This window comes from Idiotropiscis lumnitzeri, chromosome 3 (genome assembly GCF_059441095.1).
Source record: "Idiotropiscis lumnitzeri isolate Australia: NSW breed Sydney's pygmy pipehorse chromosome 3, RoL_Ilum_1.0, whole genome shotgun sequence".
In the NCBI taxonomy this organism is placed as follows: Eukaryota; Metazoa; Chordata; class Actinopteri; order Syngnathiformes; family Syngnathidae; genus Idiotropiscis; species Idiotropiscis lumnitzeri.
The window spans coordinates 10,253,121-10,276,747 of record NC_142393.1 but is presented as its reverse complement, the minus strand read 5'-3'; the positions used below and the strand labels follow the sequence as shown (position 1 = coordinate 10,276,747).

At 41.6% G+C, this 23,627-nt stretch overlaps 3 protein-coding genes across 4 annotated transcripts in view; 1 reads left to right on the top strand and 2 right to left on the bottom strand.

Annotated features, from left to right (window-relative positions):
- skia (SKI proto-oncogene a) overlaps positions 1-2,252 on the bottom strand; it is a 59,947-nt gene extending 57,695 nt beyond the window's left edge. Inside the window, exons 1-2 of the mRNA XM_088289278.1 lie at positions 2,241-2,252; positions 1,351-2,169 (exon numbers count right to left, since the gene is read on the bottom strand). Coding sequence (XP_088145404.1) covers positions 1,351-2,169; positions 2,241-2,252 — 831 coding nt within the window. The remainder of the gene's footprint in view (positions 1-1,350; positions 2,170-2,240) is intronic.
- A 5,136-nt stretch (positions 2,253-7,388) lies between these two features.
- On the top strand, positions 7,389-10,783 carry LOC148339848 (uncharacterized). Of its 2 annotated transcripts, XM_088291229.1 has the most exons (5): positions 7,389-7,632; positions 8,247-8,394; positions 8,767-9,254; positions 9,622-9,690; positions 10,314-10,783. In XM_088291229.1, the coding sequence occupies exons 1-5, from the start codon at positions 7,505-7,507 to the stop codon at positions 10,357-10,359; spliced, it is 879 nt and encodes a 292-aa protein (XP_088147355.1). In that variant the 5' UTR covers positions 7,389-7,504; the 3' UTR covers positions 10,360-10,783. The 2 variants fall into 2 exon arrangements, with proteins under 2 accessions (XP_088147355.1, XP_088147356.1); XM_088291230.1 differs by having other exon boundaries at positions 7,391-7,632; positions 9,622-10,783.
- Positions 10,784-11,180: 397 nt separating this feature from the next.
- Positions 11,181-23,627, bottom strand: part of prkcz (protein kinase C, zeta) — a 52,647-nt gene continuing 40,200 nt past the window's right edge. The window contains exons 17-18 of the mRNA XM_088290346.1: positions 21,894-22,009; positions 11,181-17,014 (exon numbers count right to left, since the gene is read on the bottom strand). Of these exons, the coding sequence (XP_088146472.1) occupies positions 16,927-17,014; positions 21,894-22,009 (204 nt within the window). The 3' untranslated portion in view covers positions 11,181-16,926. The remainder of the gene's footprint in view (positions 17,015-21,893; positions 22,010-23,627) is intronic.

The window sequence follows — 23,627 nt, the reverse complement described above, 5'->3', positions numbered from 1 at the left end:
TCTCTTTCTTTGGCGTGTTCCTCTGAGAGAATCCTCTGTGCAGGACAAGAGATGAGATGCTTCCAAGCACTTTGCTTTCTAGATCTGATCAAACCAAGTGTTTTGCCCCTGAGTCCACTCTGGTGGCAATCAGACTGGAGTAAAAAGTCGGGAGGAGAGGGGGAGGACCAATGTGTGTGTGTGTGTGTGTGTCAGAGGTGGGTCGCTGGCCTGGGGTAGGTGGATGTTTGGGGGAGGGGTGGGCCCGATGTTTGCTGAATGCTCCTCTTTGTTGGGATCATATTATGTTTCCACCACAATACTTCTAAACCCTGCTTCATCAACCCCATTCATGTGTAACAGTTCATGCAAATGGCATCACTAGTCTTTTTTTCCTCGAGGTGGGGTGGGGGGTGGGCTTTCTTTTATCAATCTCCCACACAAAGTTCTCTCTTTTTCCTCCCTGCAAACTCCTAACCGGCACATCAGTTGTCTCATTATTATGCATTCATACATTTACATGTCTGTCAATTTGCTCATGCTTGGCAATTCTCGTCAACACTGCTGTACTCGTTTTTTTTTAACTACCTTATTCGTTGGTTGTATTTTATGAGATTAGAAGAATGGCAAGAAAGTTACAAAAACAAAATCGCCACCTATTTTCACTACACATAGGGAAGGAGAAAAAAAAATGTGTTGTCACAAAAATTTCATATGTGAAATTAAACACGGATGCAGTGGCTGATTTTGCTGTTATGGTCATAACAAGTGCTAATAGTCGCCACCAGCACACACACGGACACTTTACAAACCAAAGCTGCCATTGCATATATAAACTGCAGTTTCCCACAGGCGTGCAGATGTAATTTAATCAAGAGTGCTTTCTTTCATTTCACCACAAATAGATATTATGTTTACACAGTCCTCGTGAGGCATTTGTTGGTAAATGGGATTGTATTTACAGTAAGGTGCAATAAAACCGAGCCTGAGAGGTCTTCCCCTTGCAAATAATGACTTTATTGCCACCGGAGGTGTTTTAGTGTCATTGTTGTATATAGGGCGTAATTAGTAATAACATGTCAATGATGACCAAACAATCATTAAAACACACACAACATTGGAAAGAGTTCAACTTTCCATTTGTCCAAAGTGTAATGTTCTTAGAAACATTTTCTTTATCCTTGTCGTTAAAATGCACATTGCTGTGGACGATTACGCAACTTGTTGCAAATTTAAGAGGCTTTTAAAGTGCCACTCCCTCGTTTAAATACAACATGAGCTCCATTAAGTGCAATTAAACGTGTGCAGACACCTTGTCAAAGTAGATCCCAGCTTCGGCTGAATGACACATAAAGAATGACGCCAACTCACCCTGGATGAGGCTTTCCTTTTGTACTTGTTGGCGAAATCAAACTTCTCCTTGATTTCGTCCAGGAGCTGCTCCAGGCGGCTCTTCTCCTCCTTGCCCGTGTAATCCTGGCCCAGGAGGACGTAGGCTCTCCAGTTGGCCGAGTCGAAGCCCCAGTGGCAAGTTCTGTTCTCCTGCGCCTTGTGGCTGTGCACCACGAACTTGTGCGTGGGGTACATGAGTCTGCAGTCCATGCACTGGATGCACGCTGCGTTGGGGCTGGTGTACAACTCGGGGACGAACAAGCCCTTACACTTGCCGAAGCACTCGTGGTAGATTTTGAAGCTCCTCTCGGTGAGCTCCAGCTCTAGCGCTCCTCCGCTGCCCGCCTCCTTCTTGCAGCGCGGAGGATAAGCGCCCCCGTAAATGAGCGCGTTGCACAGCCGCTCGGCGTCCGTCTTGGTGATGAGGCCGCAGGAGGGCGCCGAGAAGGGCAAGATCCCCATGACTTTGAGGATCTCCAGCTGGTCGGCGGTGCACCGGGAGCAGTAGATGTGCAGCTCGTCGCACACCGAGTTGATCTGCTGCAGGCTGAAGTCCCGCAGCACCGTGTTGAGGATCTGGGGGAGACACAGCCGCTTCTCCCCTCCGACCACGAAACACGAGATGGTCTCGCCCTCTAGGACTGTCTCGCACCTCTCCGTGGAACGGTCCGACGGGATGAAGAGCGGCCCGGGCATCACTGGCGGCGGCAGATGCTGCAGGACCGGCTCGGGCTCCTTCCCGTCCTTCTTGAAGAGGAGCTCATGTTGCCAGCGGGCAGAGAAGGCGGCCAGGCCCCCCTAGGGTGGCTATCCGGCATGGGTGAACAGTCCGAGTCTGCCGTCCGATGCAGGGAAGCTACTGACCGCACTTTCAGTCTCATCGGTCACGGGAATACAAGCGTGAAACCACGGGGACGGTTTTTGCCTCGACTAAATGTTTGATGAAGTGCTTCAAAGTTTTGGCCAATTCTCATCCACCGCGTCCGAGAATTGGCCAAAACTTTGAAGCACTTCATCAAACATTTAGTGAGGAAAAAAAGTCCCCGTGGTTTCACGCTTGTATTCCCGTGCCGAGTGAATGAACGTGGGTCAGTAGCTCCCTGATGAGGCGCTCGGACTGTCCATGCCGGATAGAAGGGGGGCTGGCTTTCCAAACTCCACAAAGGCCCCACACAAAGTTCCCTGCGTCAAATTCCGAAGGATAGATAGCGAAAACAAATGTAAAGCGGTTGTCGAAACTCGATATGGATTCAAATCCTACTTTAGCGGCTCTTTCCGCTCTCGAGGACCGCTCCGTCGGCCCCCGCAGTTCACTGTGACTGTATGGAGATGAGCTCTCTCGCTCTCTCTCTTCCCCCTCCTCTCTCTCTCTCGATCGCTCTCTCTCTCTCTCTCTCCCTCCCTTCCTCTCTCTCCCAGTCTGCGTCTCTCGGTCACACGCACGCGCACGCGCTCCCCTCCCCTCCGTGTTTGTGTGTCTGGCTCAGTCATTGAATCCCAGCCAGGAATGTGAGTGACTCTGCAGGCACGGCTGTTCCAGGGACAAGCCTCCCCCCCTAGCTGCTGGCCTGCACATAGACAGAGAGGAAACTATCTATCTATCTATCTATCTATCTATCTATCTATCTATCTATCTATCTATCTATCTACCTATCTACCTATCTACCTATCTACCTATCTACCTACCTATCTATCTACCTATCTATCTATCTATCTATCTATCTATCTATCTATCTATCTATCTATCTATCTATCTATCTATCTATCTATCTATCTATCTACCTATCTACCTATCTACCTATCTACCTATCTACCTACCTATCTATCTACCTATCTATCTATCTATCTATCTATCTATCTATCTATCTATCTATCTATCTATCTATCTATCTATCTATCTATCTATCTATCTATCTATCTATCTATCTATCTATCTATCTATCTATCTATCTATCTACCTATCTATCTATCTATCTATCTATCTATCTATCTATCTATCTATCTATCTATCTATCTATCTACCTACCTACCTACCTACCTACCTACCTACCTACCTACCTACCTACCTACCTACCTACCTACCTACCTACCTACCTACCTACCTACCTACCTACCTACCTACCTACCTACCTACCTACCTACCTACCTACCTACCTACCTACCTACCTACCTACCTACCTACCTACCTACCTACCTACCTACCTACCTACCTACCTACCTACCTACCTACCTACCTACCTACCTACCTACCTACCTACCTACCTACCTACCTACCTACCTACCTACCTACCTACCTACCTACCTACCTACCTACCTACCTACCTACCTACCTACCTACCTACCTACCTACCTACCTACCTACCTACCTACCTACCTACCTACCTACCTACCTACCTACCTACCTACCTACCTACCTACCTACCTACCTACCTACCTACCTATCTATCTATCTAAAGGAATGCATTTTAAAACTGCAAGTGATTACGTCACAAATTGGGGTGAAATGAAATCCCAAGCACCAAATAATCTCGTGTATATTTCTTTCGAAACTCATTTATCTTTATACAGTGCCTGCGTATTCATGTAGTCTTCCTACATTTACTGTGATTTCGAAGCTGCAGACCAAACACCAGCAGACAGAAAATATCATGAAAATATTTAATGTTATGATCCTCGAGCATTGCTGAGGTGCCCTTGAGCAAAGTGGATTAACTCTTGACACTTCTCCACAAATTCATCCTTCATGCACGCGCTTACCAATTGTACCTACAGTTTAATACAATGCACTCAGAAAAATAAAGTCCATGTCTGTATTTTTGTAGCCGCATGCATGCATGACTTGTCTCTGACCTAGTTGGCTCAAATGTTCATTCAACTTTTCCATAGATATATACATAAGATACATATAAAATGTTCCCTTGGAGACCAATAATTATCTGTAAACGGAAACTGTATTTCCATGTGGAGACGCAGCAATAAATTCTTCGCTCTTATTTCCAAAGATGCTCCATTACAGCTTTGACTTCATGTCTGCCATCAGATTATATGTTATATGGACTGGATTGTTATAATGCTAGTCTCGTTTGTTAAGTAAGTGATGCCTTTTTGTATCGTCTTGTATTTTATTATATTTTTTTGCAACATACAAATGAGACTGCACACTTTATTGCGACACATCCGCATGACTGATATGACTAGCCAAGGATGACTTGTGAACTCACAGTCCTTACTTCCACTCAGCTTCTCTCTGAATGTTAAGTCAGGAAGTGTCACAGTGAAAGTTGGTGGCGAAAAACCAAAACCAAGTGACTCAACGTGACAAGTTCAACTTCAAGGGAAATAATGTAGTTGGCTGCTCTGGTGGCGCCCCCCAGCCAGGCATTGCTGTCACTGCAACTTGTGAGGCATGCTTACTGGACTCTTGCCTGGTGAATTGTCTTGCATAGATCGAGAGAAGCCTTTATGAACCTCAACAGAAAGTTCGGATTTAATTAGTCCGGCAATTAAAAAAATAGATCCTCCTGATGAATTAGAGGGGTAAACCAATGAATGTCAACTTGCTTTAGGGTTGCTCTCTCATGTCAAGAACGCCAAGAATGTCATGGTTGGTGTCACAGTAAAATGATTGTGTCCAATGAAGTATAATAATAATAATAATAACAATAATAATAATAATAGTAATAAGAATAATAATAAGAATAATAAACAAAAATAATAATTAATAACAATAATTATAATAACAATAGTAATAATAACAAAAATAATAATATAGATGATGGATGCATGGAGGGATAAAAATAATAAAAATGATAATAATAAAAATAGCAGCACAGTGCACTACTGGTTTGCACGGTGGCTTCACAGTACATAGGTTGTGGGTTTGATTCGGCTCTGGCCTTCCTGTGTGGAGTTTGCATGATCTTCCCGTGCCTGCGTGGGTTTTCTCCGGGTACTCCGGTTTCCTCCCACGTTCCAAAAATATGCATTGTAGACTGATTGGACACTCTGAATTGACCCTAGGTATGAGTGGATGGTTGTTCGTCTATGTGTGCCCTGCGGTTGGCTGGCAACCAGTTCAGGGTGTACCCCGCCTTCTGCCCGAAGACAGCTGGGATGGGTTCCAGCATGCCTGTGACCCTTGTGAGGACATGCGGTACACATAATGGATGAATAATAATAATAATAAATAGTAATAGTAATAATAATAATAAATTCTGACTATTTACAGATAAGACATGAGACATAAAGCAGACTAATACTTTACATTTTAGCTGATGCACTAACATCCCCCCACCACTGATTTTTTGGGGTGAAAGCCACTGTATCCTCTGAACTTAAGTCTTAATTCTAGAAAAAAAAAAGTGCCGTTGTGTATAACCATGCTATTATTATTATTTTTTTTTTTATACCGCACGTCCTTAGTTTAGGTTTCAGGTAAGCTGAAGCTTATGCCAACTACTTTTAACGAAAGGCAGTCTGCCAATCGCGGGGAAGGTGTCAAACCAATCAACCTTAATTGCCATCGTTAAAAGACTTTGCAAAAACTGTCTGCACACATAAAGTCATTTTCAGGGAATGTACAGTATGTACACGTGTATGCGAGGATCTGTTTGATAACACCGTTGCCTAATAGTAAGATGGCATGATGACAAGCGTCGCACGAAAATGATCAATGGAGCCATTTATCCGTCTTCCAATGTTTGACTGTGGGAATGCTGAATGGCATGGCTACCTGCCAACGTTTCTCAAGTAGTATCGCAACTCGAGCATATCAACTTCCACACCCACATTCCTGTCTATAGGAAAAAGAAAACGTGTCACATACAGCATAACCTTTGACCCACTTAACCTCACTGAAGGAGCAATGTCCATTGAAATACTGTCATTAGATCGTGTTTGAATGAGTAGTATGCAACATATCTCGCAGTCATCTCATATGCACCGTCGTAAAAGCCCTGATAAAATATTTTAAATATATTTATGATGCTCTGGTTGAACATAAACATGAATATCCATTATCAAAGCCGCTTATCCTCACGAGGGTCGCGGGCGTGCTGGAGTCTATCCCAGCTGCCATCGGTACACCCTGAACTGAGGATATGTACTTTGTTTATATACACATTCTTAGACTTCTATACAGACCTTTGGTTTGCACAAGTGGTCATAATGGTTCTGGTCAGCGTGTAACTATTCTGCTCTGCTCATCATCGCTACCATCTCCATGGCAGCAGAACACCAAACAGCATCACGTGGGATGAATGACATCAGATTTTTTTCCTGGCGTTGGCTGTCTTTTTCTCAGAGTAGCACTATGTACCAGAGAACCAGACCACTGGTCCGCGCAACGATTTCACTGTAAAGCTCGAAAAACACATCAGCTCAAGTCAGCTCTTCTGTAATGGTCCTTCTGGAATACCAATCTCAGTCAGTTCCGCTGCCCAAAATGTGGTCGCCAAAATTTAAAGTGGAAGGTTGCCTCATAATTCTGTTCTTCTTTTTGGTAGTAACCCCCTCTCGCTTTTGTTTCCCAAGTATTCCCTTTCCTTTCCATTGCATAAGGTTAGCCAATCCGTCGGTCCCTGTCTGTGGGCCAAAAGTTTCGAGGGCTCAGAAATTCCCACCGATAGTTTGTCACATTTCCACTTTATGTGTGCTCTCACGGAGGAAACAAAGCTTTATACTGTGATTGCATCTGTTCTTTGAGGAACCCGTTTAAGTGTACACTGAGAGGACTTCATAATCTTATAATAAATGAAAGTCCACATTTGCCGCACCACAGTGAATAATGTTGTCAACAAGCATGCCAAATCTGAATTTAAAAAATCTGTCACCTAAATAGAGCAGCCGTTCGGGAAAATATATAAATTTTCCCAACATTGCATGCCCCTGATGTATGCATGAATGCATGAACCAAGCAAGTAACATTGTGCTGCTATTGTTGCTGAAAACTATAAATAAATACATACAAACATGGATATCTATCTATCTATCTGCTTGAAAAAGACAACATGCGTATGGGTGGTGCTTATGCAATAGACGTTCTTGGATTGGACACATCTATGTGACGTCATAGCCCAAACAAGGAAGTTGAGTACCGCGAAGCGCGCGAAAATCAAGTACCAATAAAACGAACATGGCTGGTAATCTATCAGTCAAAAGCCTGAATAAACGCAAGTATTCCGCCGAGGGGACTGTGGAAGTAACTTCTAGTGAATCTCTGGAGACGAAACGTGCAACAGCCAAGACGACTAATGAGACTAGGTAGGCGTAAAAATGTACATCGGTAAAGAGTATTAAAGCAATGCCAGTGTGATTAAAGTTTGATGACAAGGCTTTTGAAAACAGGAGTTCTCTTCAGTGTTGTTTCCGTAAAGTCTTCGGTTTGTGACGATGTTCCGTTGCCACTGCGTAACACGAATTCTTAGCCCATCACGAATCTATGGGACCGCAGTCGTGACGTCACGTTTAGAGTATATTTGTGTGGAAAAACTCTTTAAGGTCATAAATGTAAAACAATAAATTAAAAAAACAGTTGTAAGCAGAGTTGCCAAAACTACTTTAACTTTTTACTGCTATTACATTCAAATAAGTAACAAGTAGTCCTCCAACTACTGAAATACCATGTAACTAGTCATGACTTCTGATAATTTTTTTTAAATCAGTGAATAAACTCATATATAGACGTTGTCCAACAATAAGGTATCATTATTTTAGTAAAACACTCTGCTTTACACAGTGCTTTTATATCTGCGTAAATAATACAAACAAAGCAAAATCAAACCACAAAAGAATTGCTCAGGAACCAATATTTTTACAACGGCATAATAGTAACGTGAAAAATACATTTGAGTTGTTTGAGAATTGTGTTTTTGAAGGTCTGCAGATTCTGGCTCACCATGGTGGACCAAGGAGAACCTCACTTCTACAGAAGCTCTGTGGGCCATGACCCTCCACTCCGCGCTGCCGTACCTGAACGAGGAGCAATGGGAAGACGTTCCTGATCTTCCTCATCCATCTGTAACTGTAAGTTAGGGCTGTTTTTGTGCTATAACTTTCATTGATTAGACCAGGAGCACTGCTCATGAACGTAAAAACAAATAAACCCAAACTAGTGTTTTTTTTCCCTTACATAGAAATTGTTTTTTGTTTTTTTTGCAACGACACACATGCATGATGGTTTTGTTTCCTACAAACAGTAGATTAATCGGTGCGAGAAACAGACTTCAGGGTGTTGGCGTGGTGAACAAAACCGCCTTCCAGTTCTGATGTTCAGAATTTAAATTCATACTCCTTCTTGGGCTCTTGAGTGTAAAAATAACTGTCCACATATGCGGTGGAGGCAGCATGAAATAAACTTGTTCACACTGCTTAACAGTATTTCTGCTTTGATTTTAGGAAGCTACGTCACAAGCGCTGGTTGAACAACCCTGGCGGGGCTTGAATGAAGAGGTTCCTCGCTTCCCCGAACCACTTCCAGCATCCCAACAGTGTCCAGATCTCCCGACCACCTCTTCCCAACAGACCAAATCTGGACTGGACATTGCTGACTGGTCGTTGTCCTCTCTCCATCATCAAAAGCACAAGGACAAATTTCTGACTGTACGGGCTCGCTCCAAAGAAGATTTTGCATATCCCGATGCCATTGCCGGGCCCTCAGGTGTCGAAAGGAAAGGAAAAACGCCAAATGTAAAAGAGGAAGTGGAAAAGAGAGCACAAGCTACTTGCTTGGACAGTCAACCTCTGGACCAGGAAGAAAATAGCATTGAGGAGCCAATGGAGACGGAAGAGGATGAGCCAAAGAAGTGCACTGGCGCAAAAAGTAAAGAGCAAGCTCAAGATGCGTTGAGTAGCTGCCCCATGTGTCTGCTGGTCTTCCCTGTCGGGTGAGTATGGACGTCCAACAAACACTTAGAAACAAATTGAACAGCAAACTTCATTAATTGCTATGTAACACTGTCGTAAAATGTTAATTTTCTAAAAGTGGGAATGGCCTCTGCTCTATATTCAGCGCGATAGAAAGTGGATACGTAGATGGAGTGGGGCCCAATCTGATGCAGTCTGTTGCTTTGTGTTCATTTATTAACATTGTCGGTTACGGCCTCCAACTGCCCTGGCGTTTTGTCGTTTTAGGCGTCTTGCACATTCGCATGAATGTTCCCATGTTATGGCAATCCGTTTGCTTAGTGTTTTTTTTTTTTTTGTGAATTACCTGAGCACACATTAACCCTGTGGTTGCTGCCTCCTCCCCAGGGCCTCCCAGATGGACCGCGACGGCCACCTGGCTCAGTGTCTGTCAGATATGAATGTGGACATGAGCTGGTGAGCTCCGAGCAGAATTCCATAATTCAGCGGCACTGTGGTCATAAAAGCGCAACGATGGTCCCCAAGACCCAAACCAACTGAAAGACATTATATTATATATTATTGTACATAGGAGGGACACTTGACAAAAACGTAGAAAGTTCCTGGAACTGGAGCTGCCAGGTGTAAAACCTAAAAAGATTGGTGAGGACTGAGCTGCGTGTTGGCGTGCTTTGATTTTGTCACTTGCTATGGCCCTTTATTATCTAACGTTCATTTTATCCTACAGTCACTATAGGATCAAATAAATCTAATTATTGTATTGTGACCTCATGTCACTCAGCATTTTTAGCTCCGGTTGCTCAACGACACGTGGTCAAGTTTGCTTCCATGCCTTCTGCATCCTTTTGTCTAGACAAAAGACTTTTTACTTTGTCACTTCCGTGTCCTCTCTGCATCTACCCGAATTCTGCTCCTCATGTGACCCTTGAATTGGGTTGAATCGAGACCGGGATAAAGAACTGCGCTAATGGATGGATAGTGTTGTTCTCAAGATCGCTCTTGGTTTCGAGACCACTTTTTAAGGGTCTCGTCTCAGAATCGAAGGTATTTTTAATCTGTCTTGTCTCCGTCTCGGACAGGGCGGACTCGTGGTCTTCAATAAAACCCGGCCGAGTCTTCCTGTGATCAGTGAGAATAGAAATGCAGAATGTGCCACGCCCACAGCACACAGCGAGTGGATGAAGATGACTGAAGAGACTCAGCCCATCCGAAAAAGTGGAAAAAAAAATGTTGGCACGCGAGTCAGTAATTAAGTTTGTTTTCTAAAACCATAAGGAGTTCATTTGCCAAGCGCCATGTAAGCGGAAACTCTGCAACATGCAAATTATGTGGTGCACTGCTTACGGCACAGGTGCCAAACGCCGGTCTTTGAGGGCCGCGCTCCTGCATGTTTTGGATGTTTCGAATAATGAAGACTGTTATGAGGCTCCGGGAGAGCTTGCTGATGACCTGACTGGAGTTTGACACCTGTGACTTATAGGAAACGCTGGCACAACGTCCAACTTTTCTCAGCATGTTCAGAGGAAGAATAAAGACGACAACAGCAGAATTTTTTTTTTTTTTTTTTTTTTTTGCAAACCTGATTTGGAAAAAAAATACTGATCATTTTGTTGTTCTCTCGGTCTTGATATTCACTTTTCTCGATAATGCCTTGGACTCGATTGGTGTTTGTATGTGGTCTTGACTACAACAATATTAGTTTTGACAACACAAAGCGTCACAACGTATATAAAAGGCACTTTTGATTTTAGCTTGTGATTGCAAAAAAAAAAACAAAAAAAAAAACCTGATCATGATTCACCTGCAGTAACGTAATGCCTTTATAACACAATCAAGCAACATTTTAAAACAAACATGCACAAAAATACCAGTTTATGTGCGGGCATGTGTGTGTATTCGAAGTAATCAAAGTACCAATCAGAAATGACAACATGCGGAGTCGAAGGTTCACAGAAAACCAGTATTGTTTTTAATAATTACACATATTTACAGAAAAATAACAATCAAACCAGCATTGAATTCAAACAAATCTGTCGACATGTAGCTCATAATCATTCGGATTCTTTTCTGAAATGAAATCCCAGTACAGTGTTTTTCTTTTGGTTCTGTCGCTCCTCGCTGATATTTTAGTGGTCCAAATGTCCAACATTGGTCCCTCAAGGGAGGAAGATTGCTGAAATGTCGAAGTGCAAGTGTGTGTGTGTTTCGTGTCTTTATAACTGCTTCATTATCGCTGCCCGCGCTATCTTCCTCTCTGCATGTCAAGGCCCGCAGCTAAATGAGAACCTTTGACTCTCTAGTCGCTAATTAATCCTATTATGGAGTTCACGAAATAATCAAGGGTCAGATTTCATCAAATAATTCTCATCCGATAGAGATGTTTCCCTCGTAAGTGCATTTAAAAAAAGTTAATTTCGATGGCTAAATGAAGTGCTTGATTTGATGGGGATTGAACAGAGGTGCACGGGTTTGAAATGAGCTTTTTGAAAAGATTCATTCACAGTTGAGGTTAGAAAAAAAAAGGTGTAAATTAAAACATTTCATTTAAAAATAAATTTTATAATTACAACAAATCTGTGCAAAATAAATTCAAATTACAACACTAGATGCATTCAACCAATCAGATTTGAAAGAAAATATGGCACGTACCAATTTACATGGAAATAGAAGGCGCTAATAGTGAGAACACTTCACAAAAAAAAATAGCCTCCCATTTACAATGCTGCTGCCAATGGACACATTTCTTAAAGGAATTTGGGAATAAAAACATGTCAGCTTTACAGCTTCATGAATCCAACATCAACAAAAGGTCGTTCAAAGAACATTCGACCAGCTACTGAATATGAACCGTATAATTTGTCAGTGACTGTGTTACAGTATTAAAACCAGGGACGAGGAACCAATGGCCCCGCGGCCTTATACAGGCCACGAGACAAATAAAACCTCAGCAGGACGGTTATTAAAAAAAAAAAAACTCCAACAACCCCCAAATCCTAATCCATCCAGTTTCTGGAGCATTCCTGTTGGGGTTGCTAGCTGAAGGCGGACTGAACCCCTCACCAGGCCACTTGACAATCAAAATTTGTGGTGGAAGCTCGACAATTGAAACCACTACACTCTGGCTGCCCAAATTCTCAAAAAGGCTCATCGTATGCAAGAATCAAACATTTGCTTGACCTTATCATAAATTTAACATGGCACGGCAAAACTGAAATGGCCCAACGCCTGCACGCTTAAGCATTCATCCATCTCTAACTGTGCTTGTACTCCTGAAAATTCTAGAACGTAAGGAAAAAGTCATGGTAATCAATGATGCTGTGTCGGAGGCTTGAACATAATAAAAGCGTTAGTGTGCAGAGCAATTAAAGCTCAAGTCCATATATGGTCATAATCATTAATGGTTCAATCTGTGCTTAATGTTAAAGTGGTAGCAAAAATTAAATTGTTCAATTTTGTTGGGGTTGGGCTAAAACCTTGTAACTCCAAAAGAGTCACTTTTCAGGAGAACCCAAAAATCTTCGACAGTTTAGATTGGTCAATAATATGCAAAAGTAATGCACATGTGTGTGAACTGACCAATTGTATCGATTTTTGAAAAAATATAGAATTCACCAAATTCTGGATTTATGAGGGTTAGGCCCGACGCCAGCAATTTAATTTTTAAGTACAATGCATTTGCCTTTGAATCATTAAGTAGTTATTTTCCCCATTTGCTCATGTTACAGAAAAGTGTCGTCAAACGGCATAACATGCCACGAATATACATTTTATGATTAAAACCTCAGCTTGTTTTTCACAAACTTGTCTTGGTGAGCAAAGAAAAAAAAACTTCAACTAGGATTTAAAATGTAAAATGTTAAACCACTGCTTTACAGAAAGTGAAACAAAAAAGAATACTTTGGCTGATTTTTACTGTAAAAAACAAAATGCTCAAAAATGTTTCTTTCCTGTGCACTAATATTTGGTTGCGCAAGCTCAACTTCACATCTGGGTCACAACAAGGAGTCGACCAATTTCTGGCACCTGTGAACTGCCGTTCCAGTCCAGGACCCTTGGGCTGTTCAAGTGTTCCCATTGCGTTTGCGTGTATGGAAACTAAAGTAATAACACGCTGCTATTATTCTGAATACAACGCTAAGAAGACATTTTGACATTGCAAATACAGTAAGTCTTATGAAAAGATCACATGGCGCGTTCCAAAACAAGCACTGTAAAGGGGATTCGAATGTTCAGCAAGCCTAAATGTAGGTGAAGACCTTGTTCCAGTGGAACGCACGACCACCCAGCAGTGTGAGATTTACAACCAGCTGCAGATGGTTGTGCCGTGACGGCTCATATGGACGGACGTGGACCTGGACGGCAGCCCCGTTCACCATGTGGGATTCAAACCAGTGAGAATACGATTACGAGGCTACGTTTGCTCGTTCAACAGCGTTTCATCCAAGTCTGGACTATGTGGAACTCGTCTGTGCCGACCGTCGCTTCCAGTGTAACCTGCAAGTCCAATGTCGCGAGGGTGCTTGTTGAAATAGCATTTTGGGGAAGCGAGATCACTGCTATTCAAATTTAATCTTTGTAGAAAATGGATTGGAAGCAAGTATTGACAATGAAAAATAAAATGTCAGTCTTTAAATTTCGCCTTTTTTTTCAGGGACAATGCTTTTGTTTTCCAGTGACATCTTTCCAGAGCACTGGAACAAAAATCATCACGGTGAAAAAAATATCCAAATAAAATATTGCAAATAATATTGAAAGAAAAATATATGTATCAAATTTTTGTGATATTTTTTTTGCGGATTCTTTTTTTAATTTGATAGATTTTGTCATATTTATGAATTTATGGTTAGATTTGGCAACAGGTGGATTTTATTCTACTGAAACGTCACAGCTCTAAGTTACAAAGCATGTTAAAATCTGTTTTGCGCAAACTAGAAAAAAAATAAAATAAAAATGCTCAAAAACCTGATGTGCCACAAAAAAAAGTTACGGACATTTTTTTTAAATCAATGTCAAAAACACATTTTAGAGACACCTAAATGATCCCTGTTAAAATGTTGCTGTTGACCAACGTCATTTTTAATGAAATCTTTTTCAGAGTCACAGCATGTTTAGGTGCCAACTGTCAATACTTTTTTTTTTTCCCCCAATGCCAAATTTCATTTTCCTTTCCGGAGCTTTATGTTTGTGTTCTGGCTCTTTAAGTAACTTTAAGTTCCACTGTACATTAGAGAACTGCGAATAACAAGATAGGAGAAAAATATATTTAAAAACGGTGATGAGCAAAAGAGTGTTTTATTCCATTTAAATCACCGTGCTAAGTTCTTTGATGGGCCCTGCAACCACAAACCAAATGCTAATTATATACCTCATGAGCACAATTACATAGCAGTGAACATTCAAAATATGACTAAACTATGTTCTTGTCCACACAAATAACCTTTTGCATATTTGTGCAGAGTGTTTTTGAAGCAATGTTCAAAAAATGGAGGTTGCCACAAGCATATCAAGGTACACACGTACTGATTTTAAAAATCGGAATCGATTGTGTGTGTGGCACTTGTGATGACCAAACCCAGCGCCCCACAAACAATGATCTCGCATTCCACATTTGTGCATTTTCTCACCCAAACGTAGTTCCAAGACTGACCTGTGGGAGGCAGAATGGTGCCACAGGGCATCCAGACTGCCGAAAAAGCGGAGAAGAAGAGACTAAGCCAACTGTTAGCTTACCTCAAAACTTATTTTGTTCAAAGACTTAGGAGATATTTTGCAAACACTTAAAACAATCAGTGACTTCTCTTTGTGTGAAATGGTCTATTTAAAACAAATTATCAGTAGGTGTGTACCACATTTTGCAGTCTAAACCAGTGATTCTTAGTGGGAGGGTTGGGTCGTGCTCAGACATAAAAAAAACAAACAAACAAACAAAAAAGGGATCATCGGTTTATGACAGTGCGCACGAATATGTCATCCGCCGGGACACTCAGTTAACGCGTAAATGTTTTTTTAGTTGGTTATTTTGCATTTGTGGTGTAGAAGTATTTATTTGATAAAAACAGAGCTTTATTTAAATAAAAAAAAAAACTGAAATATAAGCGCTGCCAGGGTCACACTTGTCTTTACTCACAAGGAACGTATTATAAGGGACAAAAAGTGTAAGCCACGAGTTTACGCTGTAAACACAGTGCAGCTCAACCTCTGGCTAACAGAAACCATGGCTGCTAATTTCAAATTCATTTGATTTAATTTGTGATTGTCAATATCACTGCGTCACATAAAAAAAGTGATACAAAGAATTTAAACCGCCACGTCCAGCCATGTTAGTTGTCGCCCACGTAATTCCAAATGCCTTTTATGGTTATATAGCACAATCATTACGACGGATCAAACTGTAACTGCTGCATTTAATAAATGGGAAAATATTCATGTCGCATTTTCCAGGGTAAAAAAAATTGCTGCGATAAGTGAAATTTTGAGATTCGATTTTACTTTATTTATTTTTGTACATGCAGTTAAGTACACGCTCCTTGGTGTGCTCTGAAGTGCCCTTTTTACAAATGAATAAAATGCAAAAATACACATTTTGAAAATTATGTTTTCAGTGGCTATTTTTAAGCATGACATTTTCTTTCTTTTTTTTTTTTCAACTTCTTTAAAAGCCGGTCGCAACTTTGCAATCGCGAGTTGCCGTTGTGACAACAGGTGAGAACCACTGGTCTAAACAACGCCACTTTTGCTTGTGACATGAACTCAGAATTGCTTGTCAAATCTCACACTCAATTAACCCTGCAATGAAATGTGCAAACCAGGAAATCTTCTCACGAGCCATTTACTAAACAATACTGTTGGCTCGCGTTTCGAAGTCATTTCCGACGTTGGGTTTGGCAACGCTGCGCCTGTGCTTCGGGAATCCATTGATTCTAAAAGAAAACAATTCCTCATTTTACTCTAAAACGAACCTGGCACGGTACAGACTACTGTATTCTGACAACTTTAAGTGGGTAAAGGGAGATAAGCGCAATCAGACACGGGAATTTGCTTGATGTGTGAGGCACTTTTTAAATAAAATCAAAAATCAATTCAAGAAAGAGTATTTAGTTGTTACGGGTGAAACAGGGCCACTTGCATCAATAAAAAAAGGCATCGTCAAATTTGGATTGAATACCTACATCGTACACAATAACTTAAACTTTCATTCATCATTATACATTCTTATTTTCAATGAGACCCTTGCCCCGCCCACTCCCTACTCTTGAGATTAGAAAAAAAACAACTAAACAAACCAACACCAACAAATTGCCAAGAAAGTGTATGTAAAATGTTCAAGTCCTTCACAGAAGCTGTGGTTCATCCAGAAATGTGCGACGGAATAAAAGGGTGTCAGGCACGGAACGAGCCAGCTCTCAAAGAATCGGACACCACAATGGACATTCTGGGGCTTGAGAGGAATCAAACGGACATAAAGGAACAAAGAAAGGTCAGATGAGATATCCAGGGGGGGTGGGGGTGGTTCTTTGAGTGGAGTGAGTTGTTCTCGCCGATACCAAGAACATTAGGAATCTGGTATCCCAGTAGTGCAGGAAGGAACATTTCCCGTTCGTCCGCTAGTCCTCGGATGCCTCGCGAGAGGCTTTTGGCTGAGAAGGCTGAGACACACGAGAGGAGGAGCCAATATGGAGCACCTTGTCTCCTTCATACAGACTCTTCAGTGGAAAGCAGCAGTGGGTTGATGTATTCGAAGCCCTCAAACTCGGACTGGTCTATTCTCTTGATGACGCTCCTGAAGATGGAGAAGGACGAGGAGGCGTTAAAAAAAAAAAAAAAAAACAGTTCTGCATTTTGACATTACATTATTGATGGAAACACCCCAAAAAGATTTGATTGTATTTTCTGCAGTTGAGGCAACACTTCATCACCAAGTCAATGAAGTATACTCGTCAATCAACTCTTTGAATGGCAGCCATTAACTCATTTAATTCCATCCACATTCACGAGAGGAAACACCACCATCACAGTGTTGTTTTTCTGGATTTTGACTGTTTTTGCAAGGCCGACAGAATATTGTGTTCCAAAGATATAAAAACATGGAGCAATGCCGCAAAAAGAAAAAAAAAAGGCAAAGACGTATAAATACGTCTTTGGGAGGCGGGGACTACAATTTTGAAAACGTATTATACGTCTTATGGATTGAATGAGTTTTAAACAAAAAAAAAATTTTTAAAAAAAAAAAGGAAAGAGAAAACTTATTCTATTGCCAGCCAATTTAGAGCCTTGTGACTGATCTTTCAAGAAATTCCGAAATTGGCAGATAACAGAGAGATATGTATGTGGTTCCTAATTTCACACTCCAGTCAGTTTTCAATCACTTGCCCCCTTTGAGCAATTTTGATGTTGTTACTGAGACAAAACAACAACACTAAATACTCTCACATAGAGTTTCCCTAATCATGACTTGGTTGACAGAACTGCTTCACTGTCACGTGAACATCATCTATGCAGAGCGGCACCAAATTCTAAAAAACGACCGTCACCACTTTGGACCTTCGTTCATTGATGATTTCAATTTTTAAGAAACAAAAACATGACATGTGTGTGCTCTGTGACAGTCGGCCTCACTCATTTCTGTTTTGATTGGAAGTTGTATTACTGGTACATGAACAATCAAAGCTTCCGCGCAGGCTGAAAATGGCTTCGGATTTTGGATGCGGTGCATTTTATTTGAAAAACGTCATCTCTTCCTTTAAATGTGTGTTTTTGTGGGGATCTGCTGTTGCGATGGCAACGCACAAGTGAACACATTTGATTTGTGTGGGATTTTTCCATCGGCTTCTCCGGCCAAGTTCAGCTCTGCAGTTTTTAGTCGTCAAGCAAGACGGCATGCTGAGAATCGTGGGGGAAAACCCAATATGTGTGTGTCGCTGACAAGCCCGTAAAATGTCATTTGTTCAAACATGATCCCAAACAGGAGAGAAAGAATGCGGCTGCTCGGACGAATCTGTGCTTTTTGCTTCCTGAGTCTGCTGCGCCCATCAGCAAAAACAATCAGGGGTTAATGAAGTGAAACCTCATAACTCGTGGGTTCAGACTGGATGAGTAAATAGAGCGTCGCCTAGCAACTCTCCTGGCTCCTTTTCTATACAACAATGTGTGCGTATGCGTGTGTTTTTGTGTCGATTGCGATACGAGGCTCTCATCTGCGCAAAAGCGCCTCTTTCCAGTTCAAGAAAGACTTTGATGTTAAACTTTCAAGTTAAAGCAAAAAGGTGGGCACAAGTCAAATTGGTCACGTTTTTCTTTCCTTGCTCTTTTGAAATGTTTCTCCGGCAAAGTCGATGCATATACATTTAAATAGACTTTGTTACTAAAAAGCTGAGCCGAGACAGCCCACGGCTCCTGAATGTGATTGAAACAAAAGTGCAAAATGATGTCGGATGTTCCTCTAAAACCTGCCCTCCTTCCTCTCCACCTCATCGGACTATTCCACTGGCAAGACAATCATCTGATCCCATGGAAAAAGTGGGCTCTCTTTTCCAAAATTCACTGCACTGACCTTGGCGTCACATCATCATAGCGCAGTGATGGAACCTGTAATTGGATCCTGGACTTCCTCACACAAAGGCAGCTGAAAGTCCGAGTGGGGAGCCAAATGGCGAGCATCCCCTTAGAGCGCACATGCTTAGGTTTCATCCTGAGCCCTCGATTGGGCACACATCCAACATTGCACTGGCAGATTTAACAACTACATTAGTGAGCCATCAAGATCAGTCATGTCGGTGAAGTTGTGGGTCCAACCAGCAATGTGTTCTTTCCAACTAGGGCTGGGCCATTATGGAAGAAATAATTATCACAAATACTTTGATTGATATTGAATTCAAGTTTCGTGAAAATTATTACTTGTCTGGGGGGGAAATGTAGTACCGTGCATGCATGCAGCACACACTATGAGATAAGAAGAACGTTGTGATTCCTCGCTATTTAACAAAACGTGTTTTTCACAAATTAGGAATATGTGCCTTTGGAAATTGTTTTATCACTTGTCCGTAGGTAAAGCGTTAGCGTGTAAAGGAGGAAACTCCCTCCTAAAAGTCGGTGCAAATATGCGGTCAGCACAGGTGTGGGAAAACTACGGCCCGGGGGCCACATGCGGCCCATTAAACGTTTTAATCTGGCCCGCCAAACTTGAAAAAAAAATTAAATGAATAAACCTTGTTAATGTTTTATTTTCTAAATACCGTGGTTTATATTATTGTAATGCTTTTGTCCACTTTCTTTTAAAATGATTTTTTTTCTCCAATGAGGTGAGGTAACCAAAACATTCCATCCATCTGCTTCTGGTCCGGCCCCTCTGTCAAATTTTAGAACCCATTGTGGCCCACCAATCAAAAAGTTTGCCCATCCCTGTGTTAGCATGTCAATGGGATTTTTACATTGACTTTAGCATTAGCACTTTAGCCTGGTGATGTTTTGAAATCAAAGCATGTCTTGGATTTCAATATACAATGTGTGTAATTCTTTTTTTGTTGTGTGTTTATTTTCTCAACTATCTGGGGTGTCATACAACAGCTCAAAGAACATAAGTTCAGGGTACTTTCACAACATTGGGAACTTGCAACGATTACATTCCAATTAATTGCCCTGCCCTGTTCCCAACTATACAACTACCAGATTCAGAACCTGCACAATTTCAAAAAAGCAAAGCCGGTGTTACAACATGAGAAGAATTCACTCGACTCTTTTGATACAATCGCCACCAAGAACCAAGGCAGGAGAAGAAATATGCTTTCCTGGGTTGTGGCTATGACCGGGGGGCTGGCATAGAAAGTCTAAAATGCCTCTCGCCCCCTTCTCCCCTCACCACAGCATCCTGGCAAGGGCCCCCCAGCAATCCGGGCTTTTAATGTAGCAATGTAAATCTCTAACATGGAGTGTTTACCCTTCTCTCTCCTGACAGTGCTTCACTTTTCTTTCTTCTCGTGCCAAGCCCATCAGGATTGGGAGAGAGGGGAGACTGGTGAGCTTTTTGCATCACCCCCTCGTAGCGGGAGTGGGCGACATCAGCCTCTCTCCCTGGTTACAGAGAGCAGAGACGGACGGGGATGGGGAGATAAAGTGCGAGAGGCAGCGAAGAGCCAAGCGCCTTCTTTTGATGTGCCTTGGTGTTTGATGCAAGCTTGATATCGCCACTATTTGAACTGGCAGAGTGCTCTCCACCCCCCCTGCTGTTCATCTCCCTTCAGTGAAACCACCTCATCATCCACCCTTTCCTCCCCAAAAGTCTGCCACGGACCACCGTCGTCTAATTCTGTCACGCACGCGTTTGGACGGCCTTCTGAGCAGCCTCGCCGCAGCCGCTTAATGAGCTGAAAGGCTCATCCAGCCCGAGGCTGATTTGAAGACATGCGCCACGTCGACAGCCGGCCTGTGCATGTTCAAAAGGTAAGAGAGCAAAAGACATCTGTCAAGGGTTCAAAGCATGATGGGTATTTAATAAGGCTCCAGTTAATACGAACAGATCCAGTTGCTACATGCGCTGTCATCTTGCTGATTACTCCAAGTGTAAAAGTCTGATGCAGTATAGAAGGAAAGACAATTCCTGAGCAGGTCACTTGACGTGTAATCCTGCCGCTGTTTTGCAATGACGACGATGGTTCTACAAGCATTATCGTGGCATGCACATGCTACCGACACGGCTTTTTATTTAATTTCCCGTGGCACTATTCTGAACGAGAACACCGGTACTGTATAACAGTGTTGGGTTTCTATTTTACACCATCCACAAAGCAAATAGTTTCGTATAGTTCGGTCAATATTTTAGGCCACTGCTGGCAAATTCCTCTCAAAGCAGCCAAAAGCCTTTGGACACACAAGAGGAAGTGAAACATAATGCATTGCGATTTCAAGAGGGCAGTACATACAAATACTACAACTCCGAGAACACCGGCGGGGGACGGTGGGGGGTCCGTTTAAGGCTAAAGGACAAATAACAGCAATTGAAATCAACCTAAAAGGTGAAGCACTCACCCCCAAAAATAAAATAAATTAACATACACACGTGAACAAAATTATTGGCACCCTTGAAATTAAAAAGAAAAAAAACCCACAATGGTCACTGAAATTATGTCAGACGAAGACGAGGATTTTCTAAAACACATTTTGACAATTGGGAGAATGCCTTTTGGACAGATGAGACAAAAATGAGTTTTGGAACATTTATTAGTCAAATAAATGGTCTCAAGCACACGTCAGGTCATGCCTGATTGTCATTAGTTTTATTTCATTTGTTTTAGTTTTATTTATTGGGTATTATTATTTGTGTTATTTCAGTGACCATTATTTTGTTTCTGTAATGGAAGATTCGTAGCAATTTTGATCATAAAGAAATGCCCAATTGGTGTTTTTAAGAGAAAACCTGACTCAAAAATGGCTTTTTGAGTTTTTGTTTAAAATGATAACTGAACAAACTTTGCGAGACCATCAGCAAACATTGTCAGTGAAAAGAAAACCAGGCATGTTAACTGAAGGAGACCTTTCTTTCTTTCACGCTCACTCTCTTACATCGCCACATTTTTGCAATTTCACACTTTCTCTCGAACACTGGTTAAAGAATATGACTTTATCCTGGTGGTCATGACATTAAAAAAAAAAAAAGCGGTACTTACTCATCATCCGGTGTTAGTTGTACTGGCTCATTCGTAAATTGTGTGTCAAAATTTTCAAGGCCGTAGTCGTCTGAGACTTGAGGTTTGAAGGGCGGCGTCATTTCCTTCTTCTCCAGCTTTATGGAAACAAAAAACAACAAATGGTGAATCTTTCTCTTCACTGCGCTCTAATCTTTCAAATAAATCTGTACACACAAGTTGTGTTTCTCTTTGTTCAACAGAGTAATAACGCCAAAGTTTTGGATTGGTTTTAATCGACAAGGTGCAAAAGCGTCACAAAATGGAGGCCATTGTCTAACCTAGCCATTAATGCGGCTCGTCTCACATATTTGATCTTTTAATGCGACAAAAGTGTATTACTGGACATCAACGAATCCGGCCGGCCGAGCAAAATAGAGGATGGAGGTTGCAAAGTTATTTTACAGCAGTGATTCAGCCAAGGGAGTTTTGTCTAGTTTGTTTCCATGGTTTCATGTTATTCCCCCGTCTTAAATGGACGCCGACGACGGCGTTCTCTAGGAAACAATGAATCAGACTCAAAGAAAAATCAGTCGTGGTAATTATTATAGTTTATTTCATCCAAAAATCGAAAAGAATACCTCATGTGAAAAGCAGCATGGATGGTCTGCTTTTTCTTTTAAGGTTACTAAGATCATCTCATATTTGAACGGCGCCTCACAGTTGCTCACCTCCAATGGTGCGGTAAATTCAATAAATCAGCGGGCGTAAGGGAACATGCGCAACGAACTGGTGGTGGTCAGCAAATATCTTCATATTGCTTCAGTAACAACCACAAAACCTTCAAAAGGGCTCAAAAGAAAGACGCCCGTGAAGGCAAAAGAAAATTTAGAGAAGAAGGAGAGTTTCAAGCGCTTGCGCAGCAGCTTCACACGTTTCCGCCTTTGTTGAGGAATAATAACATCGAGTCTACTGTGGAACCTCTTAAATGTCGTGCAACTTGTTGACCTTGAGCGAAGCATGTGCGGGAGCACAACAAAAAGAGATCATCAATTGAGCCCTGATAGTTTCGCCATGGCAACCGAGAGAAAAAGGTCAAGTTGCAGGACATAGTTCCGCCTTCGAGTGCAAAGTGACACTGAAAAAATATTTGGTTCAGCCATGATTGGATCTCACGTAGATTTTTAGTTCTACTGAATTAAAAACATGAAACAACCGCTTTTGGAAATATTCATGTAATATCCAATACATCTTAATTTAAAGACATTTTTATTGATACGTGATTTGCAGACCAAAATGTATCTGTTTGTATTCGTGTTTCACAAGTTTTATCGAGCCAAGTGGTCGATTTTACATCAGAAAAATGCATTTGCTGTCACTGTCCTGCCTGTCGTTAAGTATAATATTCTGATAAATTACATGAAAGTGGGTGGACTGCATTTCCCATGGCATCTCTTGCGACTATATAAACTAAATTAAAAAAAAAAAATGCACTAAATAATTCAGACCTTCCCTCATTTCAGCATGAACAAACTCAGAGTTTTCACAAAACTTCACATAGCTTTCGAGAATCCTCATCTCATTCGTATTGGACAACAGTCCCGAAGTGCGTCTGTTGTTGAACATTGCAATGATTCGGTGAGTGCCCCACACTCTTCATGTCTCAAGATTTGTCTATTGAGATCACAGAAGCTCTGAATGTGTATGGGAAATATGCAAAAATTTCTGTTATTGAGTTTGAAAAGCTCGTGCTTCAATTAGGCATCGCTCACTTAA

Coding starts and splice junctions, on each gene's coding strand:
- LOC148339848 (XM_088291229.1), top strand. CDS start 7,505: ATGGCTGGTAATCTATCAGTCAAAAGCCTGAATAAACGCAAGTATTCC. Junction 8,395..8,766: donor TTCCTCATCCATCTGTAACT/GTAAGTTAGGGC, acceptor CTTTGATTTTAG/GAAGCTACGTCACAAGCGCT. Junction 9,255..9,621: donor CTGCTGGTCTTCCCTGTCGG/GTGAGTATGGAC, acceptor CCTCCTCCCCAG/GGCCTCCCAGATGGACCGCG.